The 14,910-nt window shown below is 47.6% G+C and overlaps 1 protein-coding gene across 1 annotated transcript; it reads left to right on the plus strand.

Annotated features, from left to right (window-relative positions):
- Positions 1–7,661: 7,661 nt before the first annotated feature.
- On the plus strand, positions 7,662–10,929 carry RHOB (ras homolog family member B). Its single transcript, XM_077488846.1, has one exon. It carries the CDS (start codon positions 7,799–7,801, stop codon positions 8,387–8,389), a length of 591 nt encoding a protein of 196 aa, XP_077344972.1. The 5' UTR covers positions 7,662–7,798; the 3' UTR covers positions 8,390–10,929.
- The last annotated feature ends 3,981 nt before the right edge of the window (positions 10,930–14,910 follow it).

Here is a 14,910-nt window from a genome sequence, read left to right on the forward strand (position 1 = left end):
TTTAAGCCTAGGGAAGAGAATACAAAAAACATTATAAAATAGAAAAGATTCTATTTCCTATCTGATGACAATTCCCCCAGATGAGCCATGGCCAGTGGTGTCTGACAGTAGATCACACACGTTAGATCATCTCCCAGTCTGCCCATATCAGGGAACTGTCATCCAGTGTCTATGGAACCTTAAAGCAGAACCATACTTCCCTTCCCTCCATTGCTGCTATGTACCAGATCTACCTGGAGGCTACTGACATCTTCTGCTGGTCTACTTCCAGGTACTGATCTCTGGACGTTTTCATTGGCCGGGCCAAGATGACATCACTCCAGTGCATGTGTAGTGTGGACAGGCAGGTTAGAAGAGACATAATGGGGTTGATTTACTAAAACTGGAGAGTGCTAAATCTGGTGCAGCTGTACATAGTAGCCAATCAGCTTCTTCAATTAGGCTTTGACAAAAGAAAACAAAACCTGGAAGCTGATTGGTTTCTGTGCAGAATGGCACCAGATTTTGTACTCTCCGTTTTTAGTAAATCAACCCCAGTATGTCTTGCCTGTTCCCCAATTTTTTGTGTTATTCTTAACGCTAAACTTTAAGATTGTGTTGCGCAAACTCCCTCTCATGCTCCAGTGTATTTAGATGAGGCTGGAGGGGTCTTAGCCCTTGTACACACGGTCGGAGATTCCGACGGAATGTGTCCGATCGGACCGATTTGTCGAATATTCCGACTGTGTGTGGTCTACATCGGACTGTTTCCGTCAGAGTATCCGACGGACAAAGTTTTCCAACTTGTTCGGACATACTCCGATCATGTGTAGAGAATTCCGATTGGACAAAGTGCCACGCATGCTCAAATCAAACTCCTACACCAAAGCTATTGGCTACTAGCGTGAACGTAGTCCTGTCGTAACGAAATAACGTCATCACGTCGGATTTTCCGACAACTTTGTCCGACCGTGTGTATGCAACAGTATCGGACAAAATCCGACGGATTTGGTTGTCGGAATCTCCGACCGCGTGTACAAGGGCTAAGAGAATGGGAGTGGAACTAGAACCAGAAAGAGATCCTGCTTTGACTGAGGCCATCTAGAAGATGAGGGAGGATACCAGCAACCACAGACATATAAACAAAAGGACAACCTGGAAAGGTGAATGGATACCAATGTAGAGATCAGTTAAGGAGAGTGGAAAAATAGCGCCGGGCATGTAATATTATTTCTTTACTATCTTATTGCTATGTTATTCTAAAGTATTGATGGTGATCACCATGACTAAGCTTCATGGGGCGAAACGCGTTGGAGAAATGGCCTGGCTGGAGTCCAGGCAGAGGTTGCCACTCATACACTCATCTTAGGGACAGCACGGATGTGCAACAGGGAGTCTTTTCTTAACCTTCAGGTATTAATGTTGATATAGGGGATCTGGTTAGCAGATGACCCCCTATACCCGAGAGGGCCTCCACTGTCTCCTTAGTTTGTAATGTAATGTAATGTAATAAAAATTTTACCTGAAGCACCACTGCAAAAAAGTCCAATGGGGTGAGGGGGAGAGTGGAAAGAGTAGCCAGTGGGCTTCAAGGGTCCAAATCTGCCCTTTCATCAGGGTTTAAGAAAAGAAGACCTGTGCTTCTAATCACACTGGAAGAAACACCCTTAAAGGTCCAGTTCAATTGAGATCCATTTATATTGTTTTCAATCTCAGGGCTTGATGAAGGGAGTAGTGAGCAGCAGTGGCGACTGGTGCTTTTTTTTCGGTGGGGGTTGGCAGACAATCACCCATCCCCCCCGAGCGACACCCACCCCTCCTCTGTTTGCCGGTTGGTCCGGCAATCACCCCATTGTGGCATATGGCAGGCAGCGTAGTCCTCTTCTCCATGGAGGCTTCCAGCTCCTCCCCTCCTCTTAGGCATCCAATAAGATCGCCTGTCCTTTCAGCTTACTGGTGTCAAAATCCGCTTCTTGATTGGCTGGGAGGAGGATCAGTGTTGCAACAGCGAATATTCATTCGAAACACACCTGGGTGGGATCGGAGCACACTCTCTGCGGCCCGAGCCCACCCTATATTGAAGACTATTAGAGCCTCAGGCTCTAATCGGTGCTTCAAAAAAACATCCCCCTGCATTGGAATCCATGCGCCGGTGTCGTGAAAGGGGCCAGGCGCATGGATAGGTGGGGGACAGAGATGGACAGAGGGGGGCAGCGATGGATGAGGGGGCTGTGCCCATGCGTCCTTAATGGACAGGCCACCCCTGGTGAGTAGCCAGTTACTCTTTCAACTGAACCCCTGACCTCTGTTAGAATAAAGTCGTATCTGGTCCTTGTAGGTACAGTGGTGTAGTAGTGGTGTGGCGCTTCAATTTACATGACATTTTTTTTTGCAGGTGGGCTGTGTCTGCCAAATCAGTTTATGTGCATACCTTTAGGTTTATGGACTACTGAAATAAGGGGAACTAAACCCTCCTATACTTTACAGCCAAGGAAGCTGCCATCTTAGCCTCTTTTCCATCTACAGTTACCTTGGTGCTGCACACGTTATCACATCAGCTATTTGATGGCTTGACAGTTCAGTTGCACAAGCAACTGTGACAGTACTCATTCATGACATGACTTGAATGTAATGGTTTTGAGAAACATTTAATTCGATAAGTTTAGTTCCACTTTAATGAAACATTGATTTGTATGGAACAGTTAAAAACTTTCCTCCCCAGACATGTGAACTGGGTGTAACTCCATATAAAAGGGAGTGCCGGGGTGAAGAGTGGGAAGGAAGGGTCTATGTCTGAATACGGCATATATTCTCTGCACAGAGGCCAGGGTATGAAACAAACCCAACTGTCTGGGATGATTCACCGCGGCTCGGAGTGCAGGCCAACAAAACAGGGAAGTGTACAGGAAATGGGAGAAGGTCTGGAAAAAACAGACACATCTCTGCTAATAATAATGTGGAACACAGCATGCGATTTGGGAGGTTCAAGCAATAGATGTACATTATATAGAGCAAGATATATACGGACATAGCAAGACACAAGCTAAGCTTGTCCAGCTCTTGAGAGACTATACATCCCGGGTAAAGCTGAGAAGATCCAGCTATGAAGAGTAGCAGCCCATGTCTGTGAACACCCTCACATATCCAGTCATGGAAGAAAAGGTTTTCACGCACAAAAATAATTAGTGTGATCTGGGATTGGGTTACGCATCCCATAGAAAAATGACAGCCGCCCATTAAAACTCTTATGCCCCATACACACGGTCGGAAATTCCAACGGAAACAGTCCAATCGGATTATGTTGTTGGAAAATCCGATCGTGTGTGGGCTCTATCGGACTTTTTCTGTCTTGAGAGCTGGATCTAAAATTTTCCGACAACAAAATCCAATCTGGCTTTATCCGATCGTGTGTAGAGAATTCCGACGCACAAAGTGCCACGCATGCTCAGAAAATATTTGGAGATGAAAGCTATCGGCTACTGGCCTCTACGTAGTCCCGTAGTACGTTTTGTACGTCACCTCGTTCTGAATGATTGGATTCTCCGACAACTTTGTGCGACCGTGTGTATGCAAGACAAGTTTCGGTCAAATTCCGTCTGAAAAAATCCAACAGATTTTGTGGTTGGAATGTCCGTCCGACCGTGTGTATGGGGCATTAGACTAGCCTTTCTCAAACTTTTTACCCCAGGGGAACCCTTCAAATAATCTCATGGAGTCCCTGCTAAAAATCATTATATCCACAAGTAAGGGTTCATTAGAGTAATAAGAAAGTTGTAAAATGTTTTAAATAGAAGCCAAGGACGTGAGTACTCCCCCTGTGCCAGGGATGTGTGTATAGTACTCCCCCTGTGCCAGGGATGTGTGTATAGTACACCCCCTGTGCCAGGGATGTGTGTAGAGTACTCCCCCTTGTGCCAGGGATGTGTGTAGAGTACTCCCCCTTGTGCCAGGGATGTGTGTATAGTACGCCCCCTGTGCCAGGGATGTGTGTAGAATACTCCCCCTGTGCCAGGGATGTGTGTAGAGTACTCCCCCTTGTGCCAGGGATGTGTGTAGAGTACTCCCCCTTGTGCCAGGGATGTGTGTAGAGTACTCCCCCCTTGTGCCAGGGATGTGTGTATAGTACGCCCCCTGTGCCAGGGATGTGTGTAGAGTACTCCCCCTGTGCCAGGGATGTGTGTAGAGTACTCCCCTTGTGCCAGGGATGTGTGTATAGTACACCCCCTGTGCCAGGGATGTGTGTAGAGTACTCCCCCCTGTGCCAGGGATGTGTGTATAGTACACCCCCTGTGCCAGGGATGTGTGTAGAGTACTCCCCTTGTGCCAGGGACGTGTGTAGAGTACGCCCCCTGTGCCAGGGTTGTGTGTATAGTACACCCCCTGTGCCAGGGATGTGTGTAGAGTACTCCCCTTGTGCCAGGGATGTGTGTAGAGTACGCCCCCTGTGCCAGAGATGTGTGCAGAGTACTCCCCCCTGTGCCAGGGATGTGTGTAGAGTACTCCCCCCTGTGCCAGGGATGTGTGTAGAGTACTCCCCCTGTGCCAGGGATGTGTGTAGAGTACTTCCCCTGTGCCAGGGATGCGTGTAGAGTACTTCCCCTGTGTCAGGGATGCGTGTAGAGTACTTCCCCTGTGTCAGGGATGCGTGTAGAGTACTCCCCCTGTGCCAGGGATGTGTGTAGAGTACTCCCCCTGTGCCAGGGATGTGTGTAGAGTACTTCCCCTGTGCCAGGGATGTGTGTAGAGTACTCCCCCCTGTGCCAGGGATGTGTGTAGAGTACTCCCCCCTGTGCCAGGGATGTGTGTAGAGTACTCCCCCTGTGCCAGGGATGTGTGTAGAGTACTCCCCCTGTGCCAGGGATGTGTGTAGAGTACTTCCCCTGTGCCAGGGATGCGTGTAGAGTACTTCCCCTGTGTCAGGGATGCGTGTAGAGTACTTCCCCTGTGTCAGGGATGCGTGTAGAGTACTCCCCCTGTGCCAGGGATGTGTGTAGAGTACTCCCCCTGTGCCAGGGATGTGTGTAGAGTACTTCCCCTGTGCCAGGGATGCGTGTAGAGTACTCCCCCTCTGCCAGGGATGCGTGTAGAGTACTTCCCCTGTGTCAGGGATGTGTGTAGAGTACTTCCACTGTGTCAGGGATGTGTCTAGAGTACTCTCCCTGTGCCATAGTTTGTAGACACTATAGCTACAAACCAATTCCTATGCATTTATTGGGATTTTTTTTTAACAAAGATGTAGCTGAATACATTTTGGCCTAAATTTATGAAGAAATCTGATTATTGGATATGTTTTATAAAGAAAAAATAAAAGTATTGTTTTTTTAAATTACATTTTCGGTAATTTTTTATTTATTTTGCAGAAAATGGTGACAACCAGGGATTCCTCAGTTTGAAGGGATTTCTTCTCACTTCCTGTTTGGGTTATAGGACAGAAAGCAAATCTCCCCTATGGGATACAGATGGCAAAAATAAAAATTGTCAGTGATTATAACCCTCCCTTAGGCCCCTTTCACACTGGGGGCGGGTGTGGCGTCGGCGGTAAAAATAGCGGCGCTTTACCATCGTTTTGGCGGCGGTCTGCGGCCGCTAGCGGGGTGGTTTTAACCCCCGCTAGCGGCCGTAAAAGGGTTAAAACCGCACGCAAAGTGCTGCTACAGTGGCGCTTTTCAGGCGGTATAGCCGCACTGTCCCATTGATTTCAATGGGTAGGAGCGGTTTAGGAGCCGTGAATACACCGCTCCTTTCACCGCTCCAAAGATGCGGCTAGCAGGACTTTTTTCACCGTCCTGCCAGCGCACCGCTCCAGTGTGAAAGCCCGAGTGAAAGGGGTCGGTTTTTTCAGGTGCTATTTTTAGCGCTGTAGCGCCTGAAAACCGCCCCAGTGTGAAAGGGGCCTAACTCTAATACCTTGTACACACGGTTGGAAATTCCGACGGAAAAGGTCGGATCGGATTTTAGTGTGGGAAAATCCGATCGTGTGTGGGCTCTATCGGAAATTCCGACGGAAAAAATTTGAGAGCAGGATTTCAAATTTTCCGACAAAAAAATCTGATCGGACTTTTTCAGATCGTTTGTAGAGAATTCCGATCGGACAAAGTGCCACGCATGCTCAGATCAAATTACAAGACCAAAACTATTGGCTACTAGCCTCTACAAATGTCACCACATTCCCGAACTATCTGATTTTCCGACAACTTTGTCAGACCGCGTGTATGCAACACCAGTTTCGGACAAAATCCGTCTGAAAAAAATCAGACGGATTTAGTGGCCAACTGTGTGTATGGGGCATTACCATTTAGTTCTGCTTAAACTCCAAGGTTTCTGCTTTCCTCCACTGCTGACACATTCTGCATGTAGTATCTTCTATCCACTGGTGAAACTCTTCCCCTGCCTGTCCCCTCCATGCAGCTCTTTCCTGGTCTGTCCCCTCCATGCAGCTCTTTCCTGGTCTGTTCCCTCCATTCAGCTCTTTCCTGGTCTGTCCCCTCCATGCAGCTCTGTCCTAGTCTGCCCCCTCCATGCAGATCTTTCCTATTCCCCCCCTCCATGCAGCTCTTTCCTAGTCTGCCCCCTCCATGCAGCTCTTTCCTAGTCTGCCCCCTCCATGCAGCTCTTTCCTAGTCTGCCCCCTCCATGCAGCTCTTTCCTAGTCTGCACCCTCCATGCAGCTCTTTCCTAGTCTGCACCCTCCATGCAGTTCTTCCCTGGTCTGCACCCTCCATGCAGCTCTTCCCTGGTCTGCACCCTCAATGCAGCTCTTCCCTGGCCTGCCCCCTCCATGCTGCTCTTCCCTGGTCTGCCCCCTCCATGCAGCTCTTCCCTGGTCTGCCCCCTCCATGCAGCTCTTCCCTGGTCTGTCCCCTCCATGCAGCTCTTCCCTGGTCTGTCCCCTCCATGCGGCTCTTCCCTAGTCTGCCTCCTCCATGTGGCTCTTTCCTAGTCTGCCCCCTCCATGCAGCTCTTTTCCTAGTCTGCTCCCTCCATGAAGCTCTTTCCTAGTCTGCCCCCTCCATGCAACTCTTCCCTAGTCTGCTCCCTCCATGCAGCTCTTTCCTGGTCTGCCCCCTCCATGCAACTCTTCCCTAGTCTGCTCCCTCCATGCAGCTGTTTCCTAGTCTGCACCCTCCATGCAGCTGTTTCCTACTCTGCCTCCTCCATGCAGCGCTTCACTGGTCTACCCCCTCCATGCAGCTCTTCCCTGGTCTGCCGCCTCCATGCAGCTCTTCCCTGGTCTGCCGCCTCCATGCAGCTCTTCCCTGGTCTGCCGCCTCCATGCAGCTCTTCCCTGGTCTCTCCCCTCCATGCAGCTCTTTTCTGTTCCCTCTATGCAGCTCTTCCCTAGTCTGCCTCCTCCATGCGGCTCTTTCCTAGTCTGCCCCCTCCATGCAACTCTTCCCTAGTCTGCTCCCTCCATGCAGCTCTTCCCTGGTCTGCCCCCTAGTCCTAGTCCTATCCCTTCATCTCTTCCCCTCCCCCTCCATCTCTTTCCTCTCCTCCAGCTTTCCCAGGCTGCAGCAACCAAGGAAGGAATCAGTCTGTGTCAGCCGCAGGCGTCCCCGCCCTCCCTGCTCCCGCCTCCGCCAATCAGAGCTCCGCTTCCCGGAGCATAACGTCACCAGCGGCGCTGCCATTGGCCGGCTATATTAAGAAAGCCGCATGAGCCTTTAAATAGCCGGGGCGCAGCGTGGCCGAGAGTGAAGTGTGACGGCGAGGCGCGGCTGTGAGCAGAGATCAGAGATCCTCTTCACCCGCCACCATTAGAACCATAGGCAAGCTGAGGAAGCGCCGGGCGGCCGGCAGTGGTAGTAGCGGAGCGGCGATGGCGGCTATCCGGAAGAAGCTGGTGGTGGTCGGGGACGGGGCGTGCGGGAAGACGTGCCTGCTCATTGTCTTCAGTAAGGACGAGTTCCCCGAGGTCTACGTCCCCACCGTCTTCGAGAACTACGTGGCCGACATCGAGGTGGACGGGAAGCAGGTAGAGCTGGCCCTATGGGACACGGCGGGCCAGGAGGACTATGACCGGCTCCGGCCTCTCTCCTACCCGGACACCGATGTCATCCTCATGTGCTTCTCGGTGGACAGCCCGGACTCTCTGGAGAACATCCCGGAGAAGTGGGTGCCCGAGGTCAAACACTTCTGCCCCAACGTGCCCATCATCCTGGTGGCCAACAAGAAGGACCTCCGCAACGACGAGCACATCCGCAACGAGCTGGCCCGTATGAAGCAGGAACCGGTCCGTACCGACGACGGACGGGCCATGGCCATCCGCATCTCTGCCTACGAGTACCTGGAGTGCTCCGCCAAGACCAAGGATGGCGTCAGGGAGGTCTTCGAGACCGCCACCAGGGCGGCGCTACAGAAGAGGCACGGCCCCAGCGGGGAGTGCATCAGCTGCTGCAAGCTGCTATGATACCCCCCTGTGTGTGATCAGACTGTATGGTGCCAAGGGCGCCCCGCCATGGGGTTACCCAACATCGGACATGATTGGGTGGTGAGGACTGTAATCCTGTTGCACCTGAGATTGGGGTCGTTTCATCCACCCCGACTACCCCCTCTGCATTCATTTTGATGCTTGAGACATTGGTGGTCATCTCGCTCCACCCGCTGTGACCTAAGCACTACATCAAGAGGTTGGGGGGCACATCCAAGTCTCCCAAGGACTGCATTCTTTTTGAAATTGGGCTCTCCTCCACCCTGGCCCTTTCCTAATCTATTCTACAGCTCAAAACCGTGGTCTCTTCGGTCCCACCATTGTGACCTAAGAACTGTATCCAGAGCTTGGGGGGTTCATCCTAGAGGTTACCCAAGTCTCCCCATTATCTGTGGACTGCATTCTTCTGGAGATTGGGCTCTCATCCACCCCAAATCCTATCACCTGTGTTCATTCTGAAGCTTGAGACATTAATGGTCACCTGAGTCCCACCACTGTCACCTAAGAGCTGCATCTAGAGGTTTGGGGGTCCGTCAAGTCTCCAGTGTCACCTGAGGAATGCATTCTTCTCGAGATTGAGAGGTTGCCCATGCCCCCCCATCCTGTCACCTGAAGACTCTAATCATCCTGATGCTTGGGACATTAATTACCACCTTGATGCCCTCACATGAGAACAGCAGTCATCAGATTGAGGGGTCTCATCCTAGAGGTCCCTCATTGAGCCACCTAAGCTCTACATTCAGCACATTTGGGGGTATCTCATCCTAGAGGTCACTTAAGTCCCGTTGTCACCCGAAGGCTATTCTCCTGGAGATTTGAGTGCCCATCCTACAGGACACCCAAGACCCTCATTGTCGCCTAAAGACTTCACCTTGATGCTTGGGACTTTGGTCACCTTGAGCCCCCTTCCCTGCATTCTTAAGATTGGGGGGGTTATCGCCCTGAAGGTCACTCAAGCCCACCATTGTGTGACCTAAGGACTGCATTCATTCTAATGCATGAGACATTACCACCTTGGTCTCCCTCTCCCCACTTGAGAACTGCCTTTATTAGATTGGGGGTCATCCAGGCCCTCCCCCCAGTGTGACCTGAAGACTGCCAATGCTCAGTAGATTGGGGAGTCTCCCGTTCCTGAGGTCACATCCCTCCCTTCATGACTTGAGGACTGCTGTTTACCCCACACTAGTGCTGCACCCTGCCAAGCAGTATTCCCCCTGTACAGATAGACTGAGCCTCTCTATTGTGCCAGGGAGGGGTCCACCCCTCTCTGGTGACCTGAATGACACTACCTTCTTATCCAGGGGACTCCCAAGGTCTTTGCATGTTTGGTTATTATCGTGGTGGCCCATCTTGAGATGGGATAGCAATGCTTTGATACCATTGGGTCCTCTGTTGCTGGTGTCCCCAGTTGTGTGTTGCTGTGCAATGTGTTACTGGCTTATTCACAAGCAATTGTCCTCTTCAGGGCTAACAGGGGCGATCTCCTGAACTGTATATAGATCTGTAAATATATATATATATAAAAAATATTCTATTGAGTAGGCTTGGCAGCTTGCAGTGTATCAGTTCCTGTGGAACTACAAGTGTCGGATTCTTGGGACTTGTAGTTCACCAGTAAACGGCACACTGCTACTTGCCAAAACCTGCTTAGGAGGGAGCTCTGACCTGCGCCCTTCTGTCTTTGAAAGGAAATCTGTGCTGAGACAATATACAAGCTGCCATTGGTTTCTGAAATGCTAGTTGCCTGGCTGTCAAGATCTGAACTTTTCTCTTATCTGAGACTAATCAACAGCTGGCCATACATTATACAATTTTTTTTTTTCTTATTCAATTTCCTCTAGTCTTGATTTACTGTCGTCTATGTAGTACAAGGGCCCGCCTGATTGCGTACAAATTTAAAGCTTTTAGGTTTGACCTCCATATTATATAGTTTTGGTCAATGTAAAGGAAAATTGTATAACTATGTTGCCATCCGTTGAGCATGTTTCATGCTGGTGACTCAGAAAGCGATGACCACACGTGTTTTAGTAACATTCAATGGCAGCCTGTGTATTTCTCAGTAACGGGTTCCTTTGCAGATCAGCCTGTTTTGCAGCTGTAACTTTATTTTTTTTAATTATTTTTTTCCCTTTGACACTCAATGCACTTGCCATCTGCATAGCCACTGTAACTTTATTAACACTTAAACTGAAAAGAACCACTTTGTTTAAAAAATAAAAATGTAAAAAAATCTTTTCTAGTACATGAATGTACAGTAATGGAGGAAAGTTACAAGACTTGTAGCATTCCAAGTATTAAATGGGACATGCAGCTCAACAATATTGCAAAACCCCATAAACTATCAGATGTGTTGCAGATTTTTTTTTTTTTTTTTTGTCCCGACAGTGGTACTAAATTGTGTTAAACTGAAAACAAAGGCTGACCGCAGTAAAAAAACAAAAATTTTGGTATGTTTACATTAAATTTATTATATGTATATACAGGTTTTTATGTGAAATATTAAATATCTTCTAAATATATTTAACGTATGTGGTTTTTGTATTTATTATTGTTAAAATATATATATATATATATATATATATATATATATATATATATATATTGTTTTTTTTTTTTTAATGGTACACTAATCTATTTTTTTTTTTTTTTTTTTTTTGAGGATACATAAAGGTTTTAGATCTCAATAGTGTTTTGGTTACATGATGACCAAGTGTAACAGAAGTGATGGTTTGGACAAGCTATAGTGCTGTCAGGGTGCCTACACCAGTCCAAAATGTATTTCTATTTATTACAGGTATATTTTATCTAGCACTGACCATTTATGCAGCGCTTTACACATATATTGTACATTCACCTCAGTCTCTGTACTCAAGGAGCTTGCAATTGAAGGTCTCTAACTCATACATGATTTAATGTTTTTTGGGGGGGGGGGGGGGGGGGGCTGCTTAAAGTGGAGTTTTGCTTAATAAATCTTTAAGTCAGCAGCTGCTGACTTTAAATAATTGCACCCTTACCTGTCCTAGGGTCCAGCGATGTGGGGGGAAAAGACCCCCCCCCCCTTCTGCGGCAGCCGCATTGTGACTGGGCGCCCAGCTGTGGCTTCACAGCCGGGCACCCACTGCGCATGCGCAAGCCGTGACTGGCCGGGCAATCATCTGGGACCTGTGATGTGTCCCAGATGATTGGAGAGAGGAGATCTTGCTTCCTGTGGTGTGTCAGAAGAGAATTTGTAGCTGGAACCCTCTTTAAAAAAAAAAAAAAAAAAAACGCTCCAAACCCTCCCCATCTGGCATGTCAGGGGGGTCACCTCCCTTTAAAGCGGAACTCTGCTTTAAGAAACTGCTTGGACCTCCCATAGCAATTCCATAGTTTACCCTAACCCCTTGCACCTTTGCTAGATGGCTTGGTCCATGTGTTTTTAAACTGCATCCAATTAGAATGACCTGTGAATGGAGCTGGCTCATGCATGCCTGGGGTGGTCGCCGTGCGGTTTCAACAAGGGTCCTGTTTGTTTTGGGTCCGGTTCAGATGTGAATTTAGGGAAAAACTTGCATGTGAACAGAAACGCACTGGATCCTGGACTGTAAACTGCAGCTGCACATATGTGGAGAAAAATAAAAGGTAAAAAAATGGCTTTTATATGATGCCACACACACAGATGTAACCACATGTTAACCCTTACCACTTTATAGCATACATTTGCTTAACTGCATGACGTCACAGCCTTTGAGCGGTGATATCTGAATGGTGCCTGCAGCTAAAGGCATCATTCAGATATCATCTTTTAGAGCCGGTGATTCCCTTTACCATGAGAATGAACATAGTGGCTGCTTGATCACTCTTATAGGCGGTGAGAGGGGCCTCCCGGTTCACCCCTGCCATTGGCATACCGGAGAAGAAACACACTCCAGATGCTGACCATAGAGATTTCTGGTGGGCCAGATGGTCCCCGGAGTCTCTATGATCGTTCGGAGGCTGGGCACGATGTTACCACTTCAGGCCTGGCCTCTGCATTTGAAAAAAATAAATAAAATGCCGCCGGGAATCAGATGCATACACTTGGCTGAGATCTGGGAACTTGGGAATCTGAGATGCATACGCAAGTCGAGCCCACATATGTAAACAGCATTCAAACCACACGTGTGCGGTATGTCTGCGAACTTTGGCAATAATTCTAGCTCTTCTCTTAACTCAAAACATGTACCCTGGAAGAAAATTGAACGCATTGGCTATGGGGATTTAAGTACCGAAGTTTGGTGCCATTCCACAAGCATGTTGGGTATCTATTTACTCGGCGTAACATCATCTTTCACATTATGCAAAAAAAAAAAAAAATGGGTTATCTTTACTGTTTTTTTGCATTAAAGGAAAAAAAAAAAAAGCGTTTGAAAAATTGCTGTGCAAGATAAAAAGTTGCAACAACCGCCATCTTTTACTCTGCTAAAAAAAATATATATAATGTCTGGGGGTTCTGTGTGATGATTTTTACATGTAGGAGAGATGTCAATTGGCTTGGATGACAAGTGGTTAACAAATGGATTCTTCGTTTTGCATATATTGCATCAGATATTGAAGCTGCCCAACTACATATGAAAAAAAAAAAGCCTGATGTAAGCTGAGTTAAAAAAAATAAAAATCATGCGTGTGAAATAAATATGTTATATAGATCTATATTTAAACACTTTTTTTTCCCGCTTACCAGGTCTTTAAGCTGGCAATACATTATACAATTTTCTTTACTTACCTTCAACTATGTAGTACAAGGGCCTGCCTGATTGCAAACACATTGAAAGTGTTTAGGTTTTACCTCCTATTATATGACTTTGGTAAATCTAAAGGGAAATTGTATAATGTATAGATGGCTAGCCTTGGATGTAGTGGCTGCGTTTTGTTTTTTTATCTTTTTTATTTCAGGCTTTTTCACTAAGTGGTCCTGCCACTGTCACTTCTGCCCTAGGGGGTGACAAAGCACCCTCACTCTCCTGTATTAATGGTGGGGCAGAATTGTCACCTTAGGACAAAGTGTTAGATTGCCATGTGCCTGTACTCACAGGCGTATAAACAAGCACTGCATAATCTTGAGTAAAAATAATAAATAAAAATAGAACTAACTAAAAACAAGTTCCCCTCTATAAACAAAGCAGTTTTTCTGCTATTTGGCTTTCTAATGGGCATGTTTATCCCTAGAGAGGGGGTTCATATATCGCGGAAGGGGACACTTGGGCACAGGCTTACATACCTAGGGAGGGGGGTACTTGGGCATAGGCTTACATACCTAGGGAGGGGGGTACTTGGGCATAGGCTTACATACCTAGGGAGGGGGGTACTTAGGCACAAGCTCACATACTAGGGAGGTGGGTACATGGGCACAGGTTTACATACCTAGAGAAGGGGTTACTTAGGTACAGGCTCACATACCTAGGAAAGGGGGTACTTGGGCAGATACTTAAATATCCAGGGAGGGGGGTACTTGGGCACAAGCTCACATACCTAGGGAAGGTGGTACTTGGGCAGAGGCTTACATACCTAGGGAGGGGGTTACTTAGGCACAGGCTTACATATCAAGGGAGGGGACACTTGGGCACAGGCTTACATGCCTGGGGTGGGGACATTTAAGCACAGAGGTGCATACCTGGGGGGGAGGGGGCACTTTGGCACAGGCTTACATCACAGGGGCAAACAATTGCATTTACCCTTTATGTTTTGGGACTATACAGGCTAAGGCCTGGTCACACCTGCACATTTTTAGTGCGTTTTCAGTTTTGCAGAAACACACTACAGTCCATATAACATGGTTCCCTATGGGTCAGGTTCACATCTGTGCATTTTATTGAAAGGGCCAGGGACCAGCTGGTTGTGTTGTTGGCTCCATAGACTTCAATGGATCAAAAACGTGTATTGAAAAATGCAAGTGGAATATGCATCATCTGCGACCTGCATAGGTGTGAACCAGAGCTAAGAGAATATTTTTTTTACTTTTTTAGTAAGAAAACCACAGCACTATCTGAAACAATTGCATTTTGGGAGTTTTCAGGTATGCAGGTCAGGAATACTAATACCAATAACAGACACTAAACAAAGCCTCTCCGCAGCAGCAGCTGGAAAAACAACAATGGCCCCCAGGCGTATATCAAATGCATCTCATAAAGCAGTAAATGGTTTACGAGACACATTAGATGAGGAATACTGACTTTAGCGGCTTCACCCTTGTTGGGGCCCACTGCAACCTGCAAGGTAAAAGGTGTGCCCCCTGTTATATGTTGTGTAGGGGCGATGGTTTGCGTCATTATTTATTCTTAATTTTATTTCTATACAATGCACCTCGGTTCCAACGTGATGTGGTGACTTGCAGTGAGGTTCGGTGCATAGTGTATAAATGCAGCTTATCTTATATTTTTATGCAATGCACTGCAACCCATCTTAACGTGGTGTTGTGGTATGAACCTTTGTTTTCTACACTATATTGCCAAAAATATTGGGACACCTGCCTTTACATGCAC

Source organism: Lithobates pipiens, unplaced genomic scaffold (assembly GCF_037356315.1).
Source record: "Lithobates pipiens isolate NorthernLeopardFrog02 unplaced genomic scaffold, aLitPip1_a1.2 Scaffold_18, whole genome shotgun sequence".
Taxonomy (NCBI): Eukaryota; Metazoa; Chordata; class Amphibia; order Anura; family Ranidae; genus Lithobates; species Lithobates pipiens.